Source organism: Mytilus edulis, chromosome 4, assembly GCF_963676685.1.
Source record: "Mytilus edulis chromosome 4, xbMytEdul2.2, whole genome shotgun sequence".
NCBI lineage: Eukaryota > Metazoa > Mollusca > Bivalvia > Mytilida > Mytilidae > Mytilus > Mytilus edulis.
This window is the reverse complement of record NC_092347.1, coordinates 6,661,364-6,683,851: the sequence shown is the minus strand read 5'-3', so window position 1 is coordinate 6,683,851 and position 22,488 is coordinate 6,661,364. Positions and strand designations below refer to the sequence as shown.

The 22,488-nt window shown below is 30.3% G+C and overlaps 1 protein-coding gene across 24 annotated transcripts in view; it reads right to left on the bottom strand.

Annotated features, from left to right (window-relative positions):
• The window catches only part of LOC139518831 (FERM domain-containing protein 5-like), a 48,514-nt gene that overhangs the window by 9,204 nt on the left and 16,822 nt on the right, over positions 1-22,488 (bottom strand). For 6 of the 24 annotated variants that reach the window (XR_011663465.1, XR_011663467.1, XM_071310435.1 and 3 more), the window contains 11 exons: positions 22,280-22,358; positions 16,654-16,751; positions 11,835-11,955; positions 10,593-10,680; positions 9,762-9,850; positions 8,814-8,877; positions 8,241-8,267; positions 3,529-3,617; positions 2,696-2,773; positions 1,851-1,919; positions 1,015-1,109 (listed from right to left, as the gene is read on the bottom strand). Coding sequence is in view for 18 of the 24 variants with exons in the window: in XM_071310435.1 (XP_071166536.1) it covers positions 1,015-1,109; positions 1,851-1,919; positions 2,696-2,773; positions 3,529-3,617; positions 8,241-8,267; positions 8,814-8,877; positions 9,762-9,850; positions 10,593-10,680; positions 11,835-11,955; positions 16,654-16,751; positions 22,280-22,358 (897 nt within the window). In the remaining 6 variants the exon portion in view is untranslated. Of the gene's footprint in view, positions 1-1,014; positions 1,110-1,850; positions 1,920-2,695; positions 2,774-3,528; positions 3,618-5,219; positions 5,244-6,283; positions 6,323-8,240; positions 8,268-8,813; positions 8,878-9,761; positions 9,851-10,592; positions 10,681-11,834; positions 11,956-16,653; positions 16,752-22,279; positions 22,359-22,488 lie in introns of all 24 variants that reach the window. The other 18 variants (XR_011663464.1, XM_071310439.1, XM_071310430.1 and 15 more) reach the window with 4 other exon arrangements.

Here is a 22,488-nt window from a genome sequence, read left to right as displayed (position 1 = left end):
TACTGGGTTTGCATAATAACTGTTGATTAATTGTTCGCCTAACTAAACATGACAAATTATTTTTAAACAAACATCATAGCCGTTATTGACAATATTAATGCAAAGTTCTTGTTAACAGAAAACAACAAACAATCTGGGTTGTTAAAAATTTATCTTTAAAAATAATTTAACATTGAATTTACCAAATTTCCTTCATAAGGAATACGAAACTTTGTAGTGCTTAAATATTTCTAGGGTATACTCCTTTGATGTAATTAAAAATTTTGCAATGAATAACAAAGAGGATTTACTGTACAGGCAAAGTTGTTTAATGATATATTATAATTTTGTATTTCATAAATGACAAAATTATATGATATGAAGAAAACATACTACTTTCATTCATGATAAAATAATAAAAGATGACAAATGAAAATGTGTACATGAATAGAAATGAAAATGAACCTTTCCATATTGAAATTGATGTGGTTTTTATTATTTAGTGTATCATGGGAGAGGTTACAAACCAAACAATTGTCATATTTATATTTCTAAATTGAAAAAAACTGATAAAACTGACATTAAATATTATAAAACAAAACATGTTAAAGATAGAAATGTAAGGCTTTTTCTCTTGCATGACATTTTCTTTTAAAGTTGAAACAAATATGATTCTTGTAAGTTAAAAACAGACTGTTCATCATAAAGAAAGCTCCTGAATGAATCAAAGCAGCAATGCTGCAACGAACAATGGGCCATAATTAGAGATACAGCATTGCATTTGAAGATTTGTGAGCATCAAATGATGAGATTGTGTTTACTGGCAACGAGTCAGCAAAGCTTCAAGTAAAGTTTGGTTAGATGTGTCAGCATAGAAATAGTTTTGGAAGCAACTTTACCAAATATTCTAAATCTTCTTTTTCTAATTTTATTTAAGCAAAGGATAAGGGCAAGAAAAAGCCTCAGTGGAAGGACAAATAAAGCACAAATATGTATACATGGTTAAATATGAACAACATTGTAAAATATACAAACCTTCTTTGATGGCATTACCATATCCAATCGTATTAAACTTATTAATATTTGGTCGAGAATCCACTTTTCTTGCGTAATTAGGTAATGATGATGTCCTACAAATGAAACACATTCTAATGTAATTATTTATTATTTGATTTTGATTGGACAATATCATATATTTCAAGAAAGTAGATTCCATGGTCTACAAGTCTGTTATAAAGGGGAGCTGCTATTTTGATTCTAAAATATATAAGTGATTTGCACTCCAAAATATTGTTTTAAATTGAATATTTATTAGTACAAAATATATTGATATTAAAATTATGAGGTAACTGTATTGTATATTAAGGTGACCTAAGTATAACTCATATACAATACATTTTCTCCTAAGTTAAAACTATTTTATGATTAAGGCATATTCAATGTCCAGGAAAGTTGTTTATAAATATTGAGGTAGTCATTGAAAGACTTCTGATATCATGTGAAGCAGGCATAATCCTATTATGTAATTTTTATGACATGAATTCACTCATGGTTTAAATGGTTATTCTTGCTCTCAATATTTATTCTGTGAAATGTTTTGCAAAATGTATCTTTTTCCTTTCATCTCTGTTCTTCTGTCATTGTTTTGTTTGTCCATCAGTTTTTGGATTTTACTTTGTCCTGTAGCAATTTTCTAATTTTTTTCTTGCTGAACATTACAATTATATTCATATAGCAGCTGACAAAATATGAAGTCATTATGGTCAGTGGTCTTTGAAAAAGATAATAAGAAAATATTCAATGGAATAAAGAACAGAAAAACAGGCCTGATGGACAAGGTGATAACAATACAATATATATCAAAATTGTACCTCACTAAATCCGGTTCACTTCTGTCAATTTTTTCACTGGCTGTGTAAGCTTCTTGTTGACATCGACCACTAAAATACATGTTTTATATTATTACAAAGGTAAGTTAAAAATGCAGAAAATAATTCATATATAATACAAATAGAATGTAAGAATAACCATTCCATCATTCTAACACATGGTCATATTTTTACTCATCTTAAATCATTTGAAAATATACTATAAACATTATTAGAATTTTACAGGAAATAAACTGATACTGATTCAGTAATTAAGAAGTAAACATTTTTCTATGCTTTTAGACTCTTGAAGCTTTTTGTCATATAGCATGGAAATTTGTACTCTTATAAACAAAAAATTCAATGGTATCCTCTAGATTGTTTTTTTTGGTTAACTTGTGCCGCTTGGTTTCCGATTTGTTAACCATATTTTCAATTACTCATATTTCTGAATATAGAAATATAAAAATACTTTTCTATATACAAATAGTACAATGCTTCATCAAAAAGAAAGGGGACTGACTGACAGATCATTTACAGCAAAAAGAAGTCTTACTAATATCAAAATATATCTATCTTAACACAAAAACACAAAAACTCTAGTATGAATGTCAATATGACAGCTATCAATTAAAGGACAAAGGTGTTAACAACTAGAGGTCACTGTATAGCTGTCAAGAATGAGCAATACCTATACCATCCATGGAACAGCATAGTATCAATCTAGCAATTCACAATTTCAAAAGGATTACGTTAACGTATTATTATTATTTGAATGACATAAGACTCTCTAAAATGCAAATACATGTAATTTAAATATGCATGAACCAGATATTATTTTCTTTTACCTGAACCTGAACTTTGACCCTCTGGAGAAGATATTTCCACCTGACTTCACTTTTGGAGGAGATACAGAATTAGCTAACCTGTAAAATAGATTTTACAGCTATATACAAAATTTTTGAATTATATTAATTTGTGATTTGCTTGCTTCTTATATCTGTTTAATATGCAGGTCCTATTTCTGCTACTTTTTAAGTTATTATCTTTAGTTTGATCTTAAGTTCATTTATTTTATGTTCTTCTGAACACGCATACAATATTTCCACTGAAATATATGATGTTGTCCAATCAAAATTGAGATTACTAAATAATATATGATGTTGTCCAATAAAAATTGAGATTGCAAATTATTCTGTTCTTAAGTCACACAAATATTTTTCTCAGAAACTATTCAATCAATTTTAATTAAAATTAAAATGTATTTGAAAAAATATTTGTTTATCTCCTAAAAAATCTGGTATTAATGGCAGAACTTGAATAGTCTCTGATAATTATAATTCACAATTTGTCAAGATTCTGGGTGATTTCTAGCTTGACATAATCATGATACAGACACTAAGTCTTGTCCATTATTATAAACTGTATGTTGTGTTGAGATATCCTTTTCTGTTTCTTTCTTCGTCAGGTTACCGACTCATTACCATGTAAACATATATCCCTTCATTCATATGCTAGTGTATCCCCTATAAATTTCTCCAAGCACTTAACAAACCTATCTAGCCCTATATTTATGAAGGAAAATATTTCTTACTTTTTTCGGATAGTGGTTTTTTAACATGGTATAGTGACTGAGGTGTCTAATATTTTTTCTATTTTTTATTCTGTTATTCTAACTCACGTAAAGAAGAGTTGTTGTTCTACGGCACATCTCCACAGATATTTACATGCAGCTGCTGTGGTACACTTGTATCCGACTGGAGCCTGTTTCTGAAAAGATTCATATATTTATTTAGTATAACAAATCTTACTTAACAATGTATTCAAAATATAAATATTTGAAATTGCATTAACTGTGCCCATCATTTCTAAAACAATAAATTGAAACAGACATCATAAAAAAAAATAACAAAAGATTAAAAGATGTGCTATTGAAATAATTAAACATAGCCACATTCAATCTCACAAAATCTTGGAATAAAAAACAAAATAAAACAAACAAAAAACCTGCAGTGTAGTTTTACTCTATATTTATGAATAAAATATTCAATTTGTCCACAATTTGTCTAATTGAGAAAAAATATTGTAATAAGAAATAATAAACGCTAACAAATCATCTATACACTGAATAATTTAACCCTGCTGACTTCAACAAATCAGTAATGTATTCCCAATGAGTTATATACTCCATATAATACAAATACATTTGACTTTTAATAAGTATTCAATGTTTAGGTGAATGAGCCATCATGTCACCCTGTTGCCTCATGCTTTGGCTAACTATAAGCTTCATGAACTTTGTAATTAGATAGCACTTATCAATTGTATTAGAAATATAAATAAGCTAACAGACCATGTGACTATACTATTGATGATTGAACTGTTCAGCAAAAAGCTCACTATAAAATTTTTGAATAGCAATGTTTCAGATTAAGACTAAAGTTTGTTCAGACTCTTTATTAACTATTTGTACATTTAGAATTTTGTACTGACATTAGATGATGGAACTCAAGTTATGTGGACTCAGGGCAATAGTTTATCATATTACAGGTATTGTTCATTGTTGAAATCTGTATGGTTATCAATATTTCATTTTTTGTGAGCTTGTGATAGTTTGTTGAAGACTGTATCTTAAGCAAGATTTTATGTGTTATTTATTTGTATGGTTTGGTTGACGAATGTATCGTTATCACAATTTCATATTCTGTGAATTTGTGTTGTCTATTTGAATACTGTATGGTAATCAAGATTTTATTTTTCATATATATATATGTGTTATTTAGTTGCTATCGCAATGACCACCATATGCAGATCTCATTTATTTCTCATCAGATTTCTTGTAATTTGAAATTTGCCTGTTTTAAAAAAGGAATTGTTCTTTGTAAATTTTCTGCTTTATTATTGTGCAGTATCTCATATACTTTGACCTTTTTTTTTAAGTGCAAATAGACCAGCTAAAAGTTTATTTCTAGTAAGATGCCAAATGAAAGCTTAGCAAAGAACTTCTAACTGTTTGCTTTTAAAGTAAAATGTCATGCAAATGTGTGCCTGAATGAATGAAATATTCCCTGCAAACTACATAAAAAAGAAAGAAAATGATAAAAGTTCATAGAAAAGAAAGTCAATTTAAGGATACAGACAGAATATTTTCAGCTTTAGAAACCTAATGTTTGCCCATAATAATGATATTAAATACCAAACTTCTGTTTAGAAATGTGTTGTTCCAAACAACAGTTATCATCAAGAGGCTCACTATTCACAATATTAAACTGATACTTGTAACATGTGCATGAATGTATACATGAAATTACAGACTATATCAAGCCATAAAGGTTATACAAAAGCTATCATGTACATTGTAGCAAAAATTACCGTCTTTCTGCCCAAACTGTATCTCTATCAACACAAACGTTATATAATTAATTACTTTTTAGAAGAAAAAAATGTAAAACTTTAAATTATCTGCAACAAAAATTGGATAAGAATAGTATTTCCAACATAAAACTACAATTTCTACAGAGTAGGAAGATTCTGCTTGTTACTGTTGGGTCCCTGATCACTGCATGCATTTTTTTCAGTCCTAAGCTCAATATAAATTTTATTGAAAATAAGCTGAGAAACATGTGTATAATTAGAATTCTTGAAAAAGTGTTAATAACTTCAGAAGAAATTATAGGGCTTTTACATGCATTTTCAATTATTATAAACAAATAAAAAATGTAATGTAAAAAAATATCTGATTCTTATCATCAAACAGAGAAAATGTTCCAAATAATAAAAAGTTTTTTGGTTTTTTTAAATGGACATATTTCTTCTTTCAATTATATATTCAGTGAGAAATATGACACATTAATGGATGGATCAAATAAAAAAAATGTTTTATGAATTTACATATTGTAGTAATATCAAAAACGTAATAAATGAATTTACATAATGTGTGGAAAAAATAATTTATGATCCAAATAATGAATGGACAAAAATGGTGAAAATAATTTATGAGCTCCATAATAAATGGAAGAACATAATTTATGAATTCCCATTATGTATGAAAAGCAGTTTTTGATTTTCCATAATGTGGATAAAAAGGCACCAGTCTACAAAAATTAAAAAAAAATGTTGATATTAAACTGATGAGTTTGTGGTTAACTAGATTGATGCAACTGTTTAGTTTTTCTTATGAAATCTGTATGAACATAATGAGATTTAACAAAATACATCAGTAACAGACTGTAACTATCACATTTTTTTAGGCAAGATAAACTAAAAATATTTTTTTTTAGAATAAAGCAATTAGACCATCACAAAAATCAGCATGATAATTAAACCCTGTTTACAAAATAAACCACAGGGTAAATCCTGTTTATAAAATAACCCATAGGAGAGGTACCAAAGGAAAACATGCAAGAAAATTGATTGGTGACAAAATTATAATTTACTTCTGTTGGCCCTGTACAGAGATAGGCATTAGTAGTTAGCTACAAATAAATACATTAAAGTGTTAGTACGAACAACAGTTACATTCTCACACAGAAGGTTTATATATTGCTATATTTTAATAATAGTTTATAAAGTAATATCTTTGTTTTACAGGACTGAGCAAGGACACAAAGTTAAATAAATATAGATTATTGGTATATTTTCTTAATCAGCACTGATATCCTTGGCTCTCATATCTGACAGGGCTTTATGCTGAGGTCCAATATCTGTTGAAGAATGAAATAAGGGCCAATATGGAAACATCATTTAATGTAAGCATTCTATTTATCAAATATACAGCCTAGTCATAGGAGATTGGGAAGGAAGAAGAAAAAGTGAACTGAATTACAATTAAAGGCGCCGTATCAGGCATAAATTTAAAAACGGTTGACACTTGGTCTGTTTTGATAGCATTATGAAAATATAGAAATTTATGTGGAAAACTGTACTACTGTCTGCAAAAGAAAAAGTAGGATATCCCCAAAACAGCAAAACATACCACATTGCTTATTTTAGTGTTTCCCTTTTAATTGGCCTTCTCACAAACTTCAATGGAGTAGGCTTATGATATCATACATTCTTTTTCTACATAACTGAGGAACACACCAATCAATCAAATAGTGTGGCATTAAATACCATCACAAAGCCCAGAAAATAGCAATAATACAATCTTTTTTGTATAAATGCCAACTTATGGAACTTATGATATGAAAGAAAATATATAAACCTTCATAGAAAATAATAGTTCTATTACATCAACAATCAAAGCAAAATAAAATAATAAAAAATCTTCTTTTTAATAAATAATAAATTAAAAAAACATATAGTTATGTTAATACTTTCAACAAGGACTTTTTTCATGCCTTTTTAAATTCAAATGCTTATCTATGCAGGGTTATATTATAAGCCTGCTACAGCTGATCAGTTAAGTGCTCCCTTCCCTCAATACAACGGTAACTAGCATTATTTGGGCCTAGTTAATTGCCCATTTCATGCATCTGAGAAAATTGTTAAAAACAAAACATTTCAAACTTGCCTCACTATGTTCCTGTGAATAGTATTTGGTCAATGAATACAAAATATCCTTTTTTATCAACAATATGCTGAAGAAAGACAGGATCTTGCAACAATCTAAAGGGTGTCCTTTGCACAAACTTTTTTAAGCATTTACTTCTGACTAACATGTTGATATTCTAAATATTCAAAGCTTCAAACTTGATTTCTTATGGCTATGAACAAGGCTTATAAACATTTAAAAAAAAAAACAGAATTTGTCTGTGCATTATGCAAATCTGATTTACAGTAAAACATTTCCAGAACAATTGCACTTCATTACTTTCAACAGATCATATATATATATGATACCTGTATCACAATAAACTCTTTTCAGGGGAGGATCCAGCTATTTTAAAAAGTGGGGGTTCTCAACCCAGGACATAGGGGGGGGTTCCAACTATAGGTCCCCATTCAAATGCATTGATCGGCTCGAGAAAAAAAAGGGGGGGTTGCAACTCCCAGAACCCCCCTCCCTGAATCCACCAATGCTTTTCAGCAGGAGTACCAAATGAAAATTTTAGTTTTGGTCTGACAATTAGTATTTCTGATTATACACTGACGATGGATAACAACATTATTTATCAATATCAATTTTAACATGCACTCAAAATTCAAAATAAGTGAATGTGATATTAAATATCAAAATGTATCTAAAATTTGGACCTAGTTTTTATATCTTTACCAGGGAAACAAAATTCATGACTGTCAAAGTTTTGTGTAAATATTTACCTCTACTATATGTGTTTTATACAAAGTTTCCTAATAAATATTATGAATAAATAATCCAGGACTATTTGAGAGTCTATAGCAGTAAATCATAGACAAAGCCATTAGTAAAAAGACATTATAACAAACATTCACCTTCTTTGATTTATCTTGATCTTCATCCTTAAAAAAATAAAATTATAACAATACAGACAAAAACAATGACATGTAAAATAAATATCTATGCTCATGCTTTTTTCTCTATTGTCAGTATGTACACAGCTAATGGAAATTTTTTTTCTAAAAGTGTCAACAATCAAATCATATCTTGCAAAACTTGCTATACTTGTGCATAACATGAAAATATTGTGAAAAAAATATGTGTGGTGTATACAGGCCAAGAGACTTGAGAACGTGATGTTATGTAATTGTTTCCCGGATTTTCACACACACAGTATATAACATAACACTATTATCACATATTTAGGTATCTTAGTATAGTAAAGCATCTCAACTAGCAAGATCTTGTTTTCTTTTACAAGTCATCAACCTACAAGAAAATATGCAATAGTTCTCTAGCTTTTAAATTTTTATGGAATCTTATATGTAGGGAATTGTATGTGTTAAATTATCAAGGGATTTAAGCTTATACTTTAGCGCGTAGCCTTCAGCTAGCTATAGCCTTCAATTTGGGGTATAAGTTTGCAAGTCTGGTTTAAAATATCTTACCTCCGTAGTGCTGACATGTAAAATAAACATCTTCCCTTCAAAAATAATTCTCTTTATCTGTGGCCTGTAAAAATGGAAAAATATTGATAAACAATATTGTTACATTAATTTATGACAGTCAGACCTTCATGATCATTTAGATTATGTCCATACAAGGACAAATTGTAGAATATATATATTAAGTTGTGTTTCAAAATATTTAAGAATGATGAACTAGTTTCATGCAATTATAAAATCATATTTGTACAAAAATCAATGCTTTTTATTTGATGTCTTCAAATGTTGCAGTTATTCACCATTTCCAAAAAAATAAACATGCAATTGAAGTACAATTTCAGCTATTGCTTTAAACAATTAATTAATTTACAATTGCTATACCAAATTTATTATTTAAGTTACAAATTACATTTTATCACGAAATATCGTCTCCAGTTAGCACATCAAATATGTGAATCAGATAACAGTGTTTTCAAGTAGATTAGCCTCCTTTTTCCTTAGCACTGCATTTATTAATCATCATTGATTTTTAAATGTTGAATCATTTAGACAACATCTGTTGGATCATCTCCATACAATACTACATATATTCTTTTAATTAAGGTGGTACCTAACACTACAGGGAGATAACTCTGTAAAATCAGCTAAACGTTTTAATTACATTGTGTTGTTAAGGGAATATTAAGCTTCTCTATGATCAAAAGTAGTGTTTGTCAAACTGCTATATAACCAGTGTAATTTTTCTGATAAAACGGTTGGTTCAAATTTTTTGAAATTCTTATATTTTTGTAAAAGGGTCTAAGTAAATACTTTGTCAAAATTTTAAGAAAATTAAACGAGCCAAATTAATTTTAGTTAAAGTGTTGGGTACCACCTTAAACGTTTCAATAAAATGTGACCAGGAAAGCAGAATACCCAGTAGTGTAATTTTGTTTTAAATGTTTTTCCTACCATTTATACAACTGTGTACGTCTACTGCCATGGAATGTCATGATACCTTGGTGTGTGACACCAAGATAGAGTGATGTCCCCTTCTGATCCTGAAAAAATGAACATGGTATGAATATAAGGGTATTTAACATTAAAATGTATAACCTAAATCTTTAAGGATTTTTCTGATGAGTACTTTTCAAGTACTATATCAGATATTAAATTCTAATTGTGATTATTTTTAATTCTGGTTTCCCCTAAATTCTATAAATATAAAATGGTACATGTATTGCAATAAAAATGCCCATATCAGAGATAAATCTTTCAGTAGTAAATTTTCATTATTATCTGTGACTGTGAAAGTAATAAAAGAATAAATGGGGAATGTTTCCATAGGACACAGATGACCCCCCCCCCCCCCCCCCCCCCCCTCCTGCTTGCATACAATATATAAAGTTATAAAGGGACAAAACTGAAGAACCGTAAAAGTGATACTACCCAAATTTGTATATGATTTGTATTTTGTTGTAATAAGTATTGTGTAGAAGTTTCATAAAATTTTGATAAGGCTAACTTATTTTAGAGAACGGAAAACCAAATAAAAGTGACACCCCCAAAATTCAAACTTGATCTGTATTTTGTGGTAATAAGTATTGTGTATCAGTTTTATAACATTTGGTAGAAGCTAACTCAAGTTAGAGAAATAAAACCAATTTGGAATGTACAGACAGACAAGAGTAAAACTTAACGCCCCCCTCCAGTATGACAGGGGCATAAAACCAATAAGCAATTTTCTTATTTTCAGATGATGTTTCAGTGTATTACAGATTTTGGCTCCAGTCAGTAAGGTACCTTGACTTGATGTGGATCTACACCGTATGTATCCAGAGTGGAAGCTTTCTTCAGGAAATTAGACTCAGCCTCTGCTGGAACTTGTCCACTGGAAAATAAAATATACTTTTGATTAGCTGAATACTCTGTAACATGGGTTTAGGTAATTCCTGATCATTTATAACATCTATATATCTTTTCAAAATATGATCGAAATAATATCAGAATGTAAACATGAAAATTCTGATGATATTCTTTCAAAAGTTCAAAGTAACTTCTCCTTCCAAGAGAGTGTAGTGACAAGTGGTCAAGTTTGAACATGTTGGAAAATGTTATTTCATGTAACCATTTTTATTGCAAAACGCTAAAGATTTGCCCTTGTAAGCTGTACGACAGGCCTCTTGTGTAATAATTGAACCTGATAGGGGTCAAGTTCTGAGATCAGGATGGAGACACAATTGTTTGTGGTTTTATACATATGACATTGAACATGTCCTATCAAAAAACTCTTTCAGACTTCACAAATGTATTTTCCTAGGACTCACTGTACATAACCTGTCTTTGATGTTTTAATTATATCAAGTATTCAAGTACTATCTTAATAATACATTCTATAAGAACTCCTTGCGTTATTCAACCACTTTCTTTAGATTTTTTATGATATTATCTCAAAGTATGAAAAAGTCTCATCATACTTTTTTATTACCTTGTTACAATCATGATATACCCAAGTGCTACAGAAAATTAGTTTACATTCTTATTTTACCAAATTCCACAATAAACCTTGCTGTAATACTGTACCTTCACCTTCAAACATGTTCCTTTAAGAACCATGCTTTATTTTACCAACATTTTCTATGAAGTTCCATAAAGAACCTTACAATAATTTTAAAGTTTTTGATAAGTTCCATAAAGAACCTTTTTTGTAACTTTCCTAGGTTATAGTTGCCTTTTTGACATTGTTTTACATATCATAAGTTCATATTGTGTCATAGATCAAATTTATTAATTCAGTGCATGTTTACTTGTTTTGTTAATATTTCTTTTAGATCTAGTTAAGCCATTTCAACTGATATGTTATAGTGTGTCTTTGTATGTTGAAATGTTATACTACTGTTTCATCTTAGGGTGAAGATTGGCACTTGTTAGAACATTTAAACCCTCTGCTTTTGTTTGAACCTGATTTCAGTGGTTGTTGTTTGTTGATGTGGTTAATAAGTGTTTCTCGTTTTTGTTTTTTATATAGATTAGACCATTTGTTACCTAAGTGTTTTATGTAGTTCCATGATCTGTTCTTCTTGTCTTGAGTTCTGTTTAGGTAACATTTTAAACTCTGTAACATATCCTTGTGGATGGTCCTGGGGATCATAATCTCCAACTTCCGCTAATAAAAGAAAATAAATATCATATTATAAGTCATCTAACCATCTCCAATCATTTAAAAAAAGATTAAAGTGACTGCATGTTATAACAGTTGTTTTAATGGTCTGCTTTGAATTTCTTGTCAATTTGGGAATTGTTAAAACATGTTTAATGTTGAAGGACAAATGCACAGACTCAAAGATCTAATGACCATTTACAATCACAGGCAGGGCTATATATGAGCTTCAGAAACTATAGTGTGTGTTTGTGGGGGAGAGGCAGTTTCTACAATTCTACCTTTAGAATTTTTATCAGCAGTTTTGAAACTCATGAGAAAACATCAATGTAAAATTGTCTCCATCTCATTGCAAATTTGTAGAAGTGGACACTACTGATTATTTCGCCCAACCCCTACAAGTTTAGGCACCCCAGTGAACTTATTCTTACTAACTAATCCTCTTTTTCAAGCCAACGAGTGAAAACTCTACCCTGGAAATAAACTTTTAGACTATCAATACTTAATTAACTTATTAAAATCAATAAATATTGTACTGAATGATCTATATACCCCCTGATTAACAAGTACAGATACTCGTTACATTTACAAATTACTTTCCACAAAGACAGTAATTTTACATTTGTTAGTAATTATTACAATTTTACGGCTATAATAAACATCTACTGTTTCAACAACACTTGTATTGAGCCATATAAAGCCAATAGAAGCCACAAACGATGCTAACCAATAAAGCAATCATTTGTATTTCTCCACAGACAGAATATCAATACAAAACTGTCTGAAATGAAATACACAATTATAATTAATCCATATATATTTATAGAACTCATGTCAAGGATATCATTCATACAATAAATGTATCATTTAATACAAAATAATGGCAATTGACTTCAAAAACAAGGCATTCATACTAATATAATTTATTTATTTTAGATTTGGGTATTATAAGCGTTTTCAGGCCATCGAGGTAATGATTTCATGGAATAAGTCGCTCCATTGCCTTGCAACTGATCTTAATCAGCCTCCAAGTCTGTTTGGTCTGTTGATAGATAATCTTATGTTCAATGAAAGAGAACAAATTAATAATGAAAACTTTATAGTAGTCTGGAATTACAATCGACCATTAAACATGTTAAAGTTCTGAATCTGGAGTATGATATCACACCAGCCAGATACAAGCAGAACTGCGCCAAGCATCAATATATTGAGGCCAAGCAATTTGAGGATTTAAAAAAAAAACAAGGCTAAAACTATATGGCACCGACAACTTCATTGCGGGGCCATAAAAATTGTCATAACTTTCAGTAATCTGTTTAATACAGCTGAAACGAGATCATGAAACAGTGTGACAGAACCTGATATTCTTAATACATCCCAAACTCTATTTTGACTTGCACAGCAATGACAGACATTCTCAGATTACAAAGAGCAATAAAACATGAACACTTGCCTATAGTCAAACATCATTCAATCAGTCAAGACAACATGAAAATGATGGGACATTCATTCAGTGGAGACAATATAGCAGCCTACCAAGGTATACATAACCAAGGTATATATTACAGCAGGGGGGACCTCAAAGACTATTTATTGCCTATTGGTGGAGGGGTACACCGCTAGTTATTGTCAATCTGAGAACCAGACAATGACTGAAACATGCTTCTGTGCCATGTTCTTCCATTTATTCAAAACGAAGAACACCGAGTGAAATAATGTTAGATATGACATGCAGCATGTGTTTATTATGACTTTCAAAGTAAATAATTGATGCAGCCATTACTGCAATTATGCCTTATTTGTCACAGACTGATATGTGACTACCGTTAATACTGTAGAATCATTCATTTTTCATGGAGTTAAAATTTTGTGGTGTTTTCTCTATGTAAGATTTCATAGGGATTTAATTTCGTGGTTGCCAGTGAATGGTAGTGATATTAAATGTAGGTTAAATTTCGTGGGTTTTTTAATTTCGAGGATATAATCTTTCCACGAAATAAACGAAATAAAATCCTCCACGAAAATTTCTGCTTTTTCGTAGCTACATGCATTGCTTAGATGTGTCAACCATGAGGACCTAATTGCAATAAACAATCAATTTTCTCCATTTATTTAACTGCTAATAGACCTAACTTAACTCATGTTTTATTAATACATGTAATTTATCCCAGCTATGCAAGGAAGAACATCTTTATTTACACATCTGTCTATACATAGCAAACTTTAATCACGATTTAAACAGGTGAACAAGCATGATCAGAACATTTTATATGACAATCAAATAAATTAGTTCTAAAAGCATGAATTTTAAAAGGGACTTTCATTTATTAAATAAATGTTTATTTTAGTAATTACTAGCATATTGATTTTAAAATCCAACAAAAATATTTATTTTAAAGTAAATATGAGAATAAATACCAATGATTTATTGAAGCATCAATTTGGTTTATTATCTTTCAATTACCACCAAATACCAAGGCTTAATGTTAAAATGTATTATAAGATATTAAATTATAAGATATTAAATCTTGTGAATACTCATTAAAATATTTATATATGTTCTTATAAAACTTTCTTGAATGCATCTCTCCAATTATGGTTAGATTTAAGGGTTAAAGAAGTCTTAATATGAAAAGTAATAACTTTTACAGAATTTTTGTTTCACATTGTTCAGATATGCAACATGAACTCAAGTCATATCTGGTTTCAATTGCAAACTCGATCAATGAACTGTCAATGATTTTTTTGGGTGAAATTATGTCCACAATCTAAAGGTAACAACAGACTGCTAAAGTTAAATGTACTAGACACAAATGGATATTCAGTAATAATAAGTTTTCTGAAAAGATTTTTTTTTCATCATCATAGAACTTATTAAGATTCTGTTAAGATCATAAACAATATTGAATAATGATATATCATTTCATGCATTTGATAAACGTTTGAATGTTTGATTTTAACCTACACCTCTACAACCTCAAGTTAAAAATGTTTCTGATATAGTTACTTTATGTTTAACTATATTTTTAAGATGAATTTTTAAAAATTAGCATTTTAGTTAAATTTTAGACGGTTTCCGTCTTAAATGAAAGTGGCTGCATTCGTGTTCATTCATAATATTGAAATGTAAGTTGTATTTGATGATAATACATAATATATATAAAGGTTGAGGATGAACACGGATGCGGCCACTTTCATTTTTGACAAAAACCATCTGAAAAGTGACAATTTTTGGCATATTTGATAGATTTTTTATATTCAAGCTTGAATCGGAGCGTTTTTAATGACTTAATAAGTTAAAATCTTTCACATAAACTAATTGAATCAATTGAAGTAGACATTTAAGCGTTTGGAAAGTGTCTAAAATCTTTTGTTAGATGAACTTGAAAATTGGGGCCGAAATCGGCCCTTACCGGACCTACTCCTTTGCATAAACATTTGGTGAATTGTTAATATCTATTGACCTGAGCTACCTTTCCCTTTTTCTAAATTTCAGATTTTACTATTCTGAGTTATGGAGTTTTATCAAAATACTTTGATCAGTTTTAATTAAAAGCTTTGGTGACTGATTTATATCTATTAAGATAACCTCTCTTTAGATTTTTTTTATAAATTTCTAATATGGCATATGGAAGTAATTGACCTCAATTCTTTGAAATTGCTATGGGTGTATCATGCGCTCATGGTGCAGCTGTTTATTCAATTTTTGAAAACACATACAAATTTAAGAAGTGATCAAACAATCCTTTTCCTGATCAATTTTTTTTTTTTGCATCAGTCTTCTAAGTTTATTGGACCCTTTCCCTCAAGTTATTCATGCTCAGACTGGAATATAGTGGATTCAGTGTGGTACATAGTGTAACTTCCCCAAATGCCACCATCTTCTAATATCATTATTGTATCCATAATGTCTATAAAATGTTATTTATTGATTAAATTGATCAAATATGTAAGCACATAAAATAAAACTTCTGTTACATGCTGATCCCTATACAAAATATGATTGGATTGTGTTTTATTTTATATCTTACGTAATTGTACATACAACAAATATTTACTTATAAAACTTGGCTTAAAATAAGATCATAATACCATATTACCTATATTTTTGCATCATATGTACTTTTAAAGGTATGCCAAATATTTGATTTTTGAACATTTTTGATGAAGGTAAATCCATAAAAGGGCCTGAGACTCGTGAACTTTATAAAGATTGTTAACATTTATACATTTGTACTTAGAACTACAATGTATACATAGATCTCTTTTTATAACATAGGAGGTTCAAAGGAAAAATACTTTACACCTGCGAGACAGCAAAAGTCCCATCTCTGTACAAAGTAGGATACCAGTGCAAAAAGGTGTACCTAAGTTCATTAAACTTAGTATAAATCAGTAGATATTTAAAAATCTGTAGACCATGACCTTAAAATGACTCTCATAAGCTGGTACAACATTTATATCAAAGCTGCCCTAAGAAATCATTTAGACAAACAAACAAACACAATACTGTGATAACAGTCTGTCAGGAGGATGACCTTCACCTAACTAAGTAATTAGAAAATGAAGGACGCAAGAGCATTTGACAATTAAAGCAGCAACTAGTAAAAACTGGTACTGGTCTGAGTTTAAGGTCATGTGGTAAACATCATTGAGACAGCAACATAAGGCAAATGCCCAAAGAACCTACAATATGAGACTTACACTGAACAATATATGTAGCCAACAGATTGGCGTCTGCTGGTGAACACAACAGTCTACCATGGTGAAGATCTCTTCTGAGCTGTAGAAACAGATGGTATCTGTAAAATAAAAGCAACATATATATATATATATAACATTTTAATAACTCTGTATTTTTGGATATCAAGTTGAGATGCCTGATTTAGACAGTGAATATACCTTTTTTTAAAGAATAATCAATATAGCACTTCCAGGTTTGTGATACATGTATCAACTATGATGACTCAGCAATTAGGGAAGAAATAAGATTCATAAAATTAAAATGTGACTCTTCATTTTTTTATTGTCTTCTTCTTTTTCAAGTAGCTTTTGTTATTAGTAGAATTATATGTTGATGGCTGTTCTTCGCACTTCTTAAACAGACTCGAAACAATTTTGAGTTTTTCATATTGTACATGTACATGGTGCCTCAATGACTTATACGTATATATACTGCACATTTACATTTATATATAAAAAAAACATGTTTACCCTAAGGACAGTTTTCAAATTAGCCTTGTACACATAAAAATGAAAGAAATTAGCATATTTATTAAAAATAACTTCCCCCTCTTTACATAATCATTCATAATAAATTTTGCCTATTAGTTATCACTTCAGCCTACACAAGTCTAGTCAAAGTAAATATGACCTTAGGTCAAGTACCAACCTTCTATTGTCAAACCTGACTAATTTAAATTACAAAGTATTTTTTAATATAAGTATACACCCTGCAACATTTTTTACCTATATAATAATGTGAATTTAAACTTTGATTAGATAGGTATGAAAACCTATGTTTACTTTCAGGACTAACATTCCTGTTCTGAATACTTAAGATAGTATTTGTAAAATTATTCATAAATTTGTCCTTGGCAGTTGACTTGTAGTAGTAAATAGAGTTAACATTGATAAACATTTGATAGTACACCTTAAAGCATTTTACAACCTGTAATGCTCAAAATATACTAGAACAAGAGGCTGTCACAACGACAGCAAACCGGATTTATTAATATTTATTTGTGTCCTGGCAATATCACAAGAACCAGTACTGATGAATGGTGAAAGTGAAAATCGTCAATATCAAATTTGACCTCCATTTTGTCATCAGTATCAACATATTAAAATTTGAAAAGCTTAGATTGAATGGTTCATGAGTAAATGCAACAACGTGAATGGAAACACCATTTTTCAATCTTTCAAGAACCATAACTCCTGAACGGTAAAAGTCAAAATCGTCTTTATTAAACTTGACCTCTATTTTGTCATCAGTAACAACATAATAAAATTTGGGAAGCTTTGGTGGAACAGTTCATGCGTAAATGCACAGACACGACTGGAAACTCCATTTTTCAATCTTTCAAGAACCATAACTCCTGAACGGTAAAAGTCAAAATCGTCATTATTGAACTGGACCTCCATTTTGTCATCAGTAACAACATATAAAAATTTGGGAAGTTTTGGTAGAACAGTTCATGCGTAAATGCACGGACATGACTGGAAACTCCATTTTTCAATCTTTCAAGAACCATAACTCCTGAACGGTAAAAGTCAAAATCGTCATTATTGACCTTGACCTCCATTTTGTCATCAGTAACAACATATAAAAATTTGGGAAGTTTTGGTAGAACAGTTCATGCGTAAATGCATGGACATGACTGGAAACTTCATTTTTCAATCTTTCAAGAACCATAACTCCTGAACGGTAAAAGTCAAAATCGCCATTATTGAACTTGACCTTCATTTAGTTGTCAATAACAACATATAAAAATTTGGGAAGTTTTGGTAGAACAGTTCATGCGTAAATGCACGGACATGACTGGAAACTCCATTTTTCAATCTTTCAAGAACCATAACTCCTGAACGGTAAAAGTCAAAATCGTCATTATTAAACTTGACGTCCATTTTGTCATCAGTAACAACATATTAAAATTTGGGAAGCTTAGGTAGAACAGTTCATGTGTAAATGCACGGACACGACTGGAAACTCCATTTTTCAATCTTTCAAGAACCATAACTCCTGAACGGTAAAAGTCAAAATCGCCATTATTGAACTTGACCTTCATTTAGTTGTCAGTAACAACATATTAAAATTTTAAAAGCTTTGGTTGAACGGTTCATGAGTTAATGCACGGACAACATTTGATTGTCGCCCGCCCGCCCGCCCGACTGCCCGACCGCCCACCCGACTGCCCGACCGCCCGCCCGACTGCCCGACCGCCTGCCCGCCGTACATCCCCAAATCAATAACCGACATTTTTGTCACAAAAATCCGGTTAAAAACTGCTACTGTAGATTTTATCTTAGGCATTATTTAGTAGTCAAATGTAGGGGCAAGCTATTTTCATACATGCATTAATTTCTACAGTTTTTATTGATACATGGATAATGATTTTTTTGACTTAACTGAATCACACAGCCTTGAAAATTACTTTTAAATTTTGTAGACCCCAGAATGGCACAGCGTAAGTTTTTTATGTTCTAGTAAACAAATTAGAAAACTATTTTCAGTATTTTAATCTAGAAATGTCTGTACAGTGTATTAATTGAGCTGCTAATTTTGTCCTAGCTTGACAGATTAGCATTGGTTCTGCTTTAGATCTAATATTGGAAATTCTTCATATAAAGTGGCATGTGGTAATAATGTATGTATTGCTTTGTAGCAATTTGAACTTCCAGAGGTAGTTTAACTACTTATACTACTTGCTATTTCAAACACATTATTTTTTTTCTATTTTTTAATAACTCAAATGAGTTCGGCGCTGTACTCCTTTTAATCCAACTAAGTCAATTATCTAGTGAAACCTTGTTGTAGATCAAACTGTGTAATCTTGGTTTGGGTCTTAAACAGTCAAACTTAAGGACCTGATGCTTCTCAGTCAGGCATACAGCTAAAGAAGTAAGGATTATAAAGACTCAAATTATTGTTTTTATTAACGAGTAGGGTAGATAGAGATCTGACTCAGTGTGACAGACTGGTACAATGTATCATGCATGCTATTGTCCACAATGAGACTGAAATATTTGCTGTTGGAAGTTTAAATATCATCCACCCATCAATCAAACAATAATTACTACTACAGGGGTATTTGATGACCTTGACTAACCACAAGGGTCTCGCTTGGTTGGTTTAATCAATTAAAACAGTTTTATTTAAATCCATATTTGATTTTTACGTAAATTTAACCTTGGAAACAAAAGAAGTAGAAACTGAATATTATAGATACATAAATATGCATCAGAGGGAAGAAGTTATCTAAGGTTTTATAGAATTTTACCAGACATGTTATATAACTTGAAACCAACTTAAAATCACTAAAGTGAAACCGAAAACTGAATGAACAGAGAAGTTAGTTTGAAAATCAGTCATATGATTTAAGCATAAATGCAGTCTGGAGATATATCCTATTCATGACTGTTCACATACATCTCTAAACACTCCAAATCTTATATACCTCCAGTTATTTCAAACTTGATGTAAAATTATAGTTTGATTTTCAAACAAACAACTAAGCTACCATAGGAATGGTAATAACAACTCATAGCATTATCATTTCATTGCAGTGTCAGATGTTATACATTAAAGGAATAAAATATTTGATGTGATGGCTTGCTTCAATTAATAATTAAAGATTCTTACTTTGAAGTTAACACTTTGACATTTTCTACAAAAACAAAAACTGCAATTGATCAAATTAATCAATTCCCTTCCATGTCCATGATGTCATGCTATTTTGTTGATGAGGAGTGGATATAACATGTAAAGAAATGTTGAAGATGCATTTTCCTCTTTTCCTCAATGAACTGAACTTTTTTCTTCTTTCACAATAAAATGTTTTAAGTATTTGATGCACATGTAAATGTCTCAATAAGAAAAGTGTCACAACTACTAACCCCTAGGGAAGGTAAGTTCCAAGATGACCTACATGTTGATTTCCTACTGCATGGTGTCAAAATACTTTTAAAAAAAAATTCATGAAGGAACTGACACCATGTTGTCAATAGATCACAAACTAAACAAATGCCAAATATGTGCTTTTACAATCATAAACTCAACCAATGCAAAATATGTGCTTTTACAATCACAAACTAAACCAATGCCAAATATGTGCTTTCACAATCACAAACTAAACCAATGCCAAATATGTGCTTTCACAATCATAAACTAAACCAATGCCAAATATGTGCTTTCACAATCACAATCTAAACCAATGCCAAATATGTGCTTTCACAATCATAAACTAAACCAATGCAAAATATGTGCTTTCACAATCACAAACTAAACCAATGCCAAATATGTGCTTTGACAATCATAAACTAAACCAATGCCAAATATGATGTGCTCTTACAATCATAAACTAAACCAATGCCAAATATGTGCTTTTACAATCACAATCTAAACCAATGCCAAATATGTGCTTTTACAATCACAAACTAAACCAATGCAAAATATGTGCTTTTACAATCACAAACTAAACCAATGCCAAATATGTGCTTTGACAATCATAAACTAAACCAATGCCAAATATGTGCTTTGACAATCATAAACTAAACCAATGCAAAATATGTGCTTTCACAATCATAAACTAAACCAATGCCAAATATGTGCTTTTAAAATCATAAACTAAACCAATGCCAAATATGTGCTTTTACAATCATAAACTAAACCAATGCCAAATATGTGCTTTTACAATCATAAACTAAACCGATGCCAAATATGTGCTTTTACAATCATAAACTAAACCGATGCCAAATATGTGCTTTCACAATCACAATCTAAACCGATGCCAAATATGTGCTTTGACAATCATAAACTAAACCAATGCCAAATATGTGCTTTCACAATCATAAACTAAACCAATGCCAAATATGTGCTTTCACAATCACAATCTAAACCGATGCCAAATATGTTCTCTTACAATCACAAACTAAACAAATGCCAAATATGTGCTTTCACAATCATAAACTAAACCAATACCAAATATGTGCTCTTACAATCACAAACTAAACCAATGCCAAATATGTGCTTTCACAATCACAATCTAAACCGATGCCAAATATGTGCTTTTACAATCATAAACTAAACCAATGCCAAATATGTGCTTTCACAATCACAATCTAAACCGATGCCAAATATGTGCTTTGACAATCATAAACTAAACCAATGCCAAATATGTGCTTTCACAATCACAAACTAAACCAATGCCAAATATGTGCTCTTACAATCACAAACTAAACCAATGCCAAATATGTGCTTTCACAATCACAATCTAAACGGATGCCAAATATGTGCTTTTACAATCATAAACTAAACCAATGCCAAATATGTGCTTTCACAATCACAATCTAAACCGATGCCAAATATGTGCTTTGACAATCATAAACTAAACCAATGCCAAATATGTGCTTTCACAATCATAAACTAAACCAATGCCAAATATGTGCTTTTACAAATTCTTTTTAGTGAATATTTTTTCAATAAAAAAAACATTACTGAAAGTGAGCCTATTTCCATAATTTGCTGTTAGACGTTTCTGACACATATTTGTTTGTTTGAAAACATGAGTTTCACCATCTTTAGTTTATAAGTTACACTTTCTATATGTACCTTGTGATTTCCTCATGTAGCTTCATGGGATCTGCGGGATAGAACTTCACACGAAAACATAGCACTGTTGGATTTACACCTGGAAATATATATACATTTAGAACAAAGCAAAAGTAGTATTTTATTTATATCTGTCATTTTCTTACTTTATAAAAGACATAATATATAGAAAATATTTTACTAATAATTGAGGGAATTAAGTACATGTA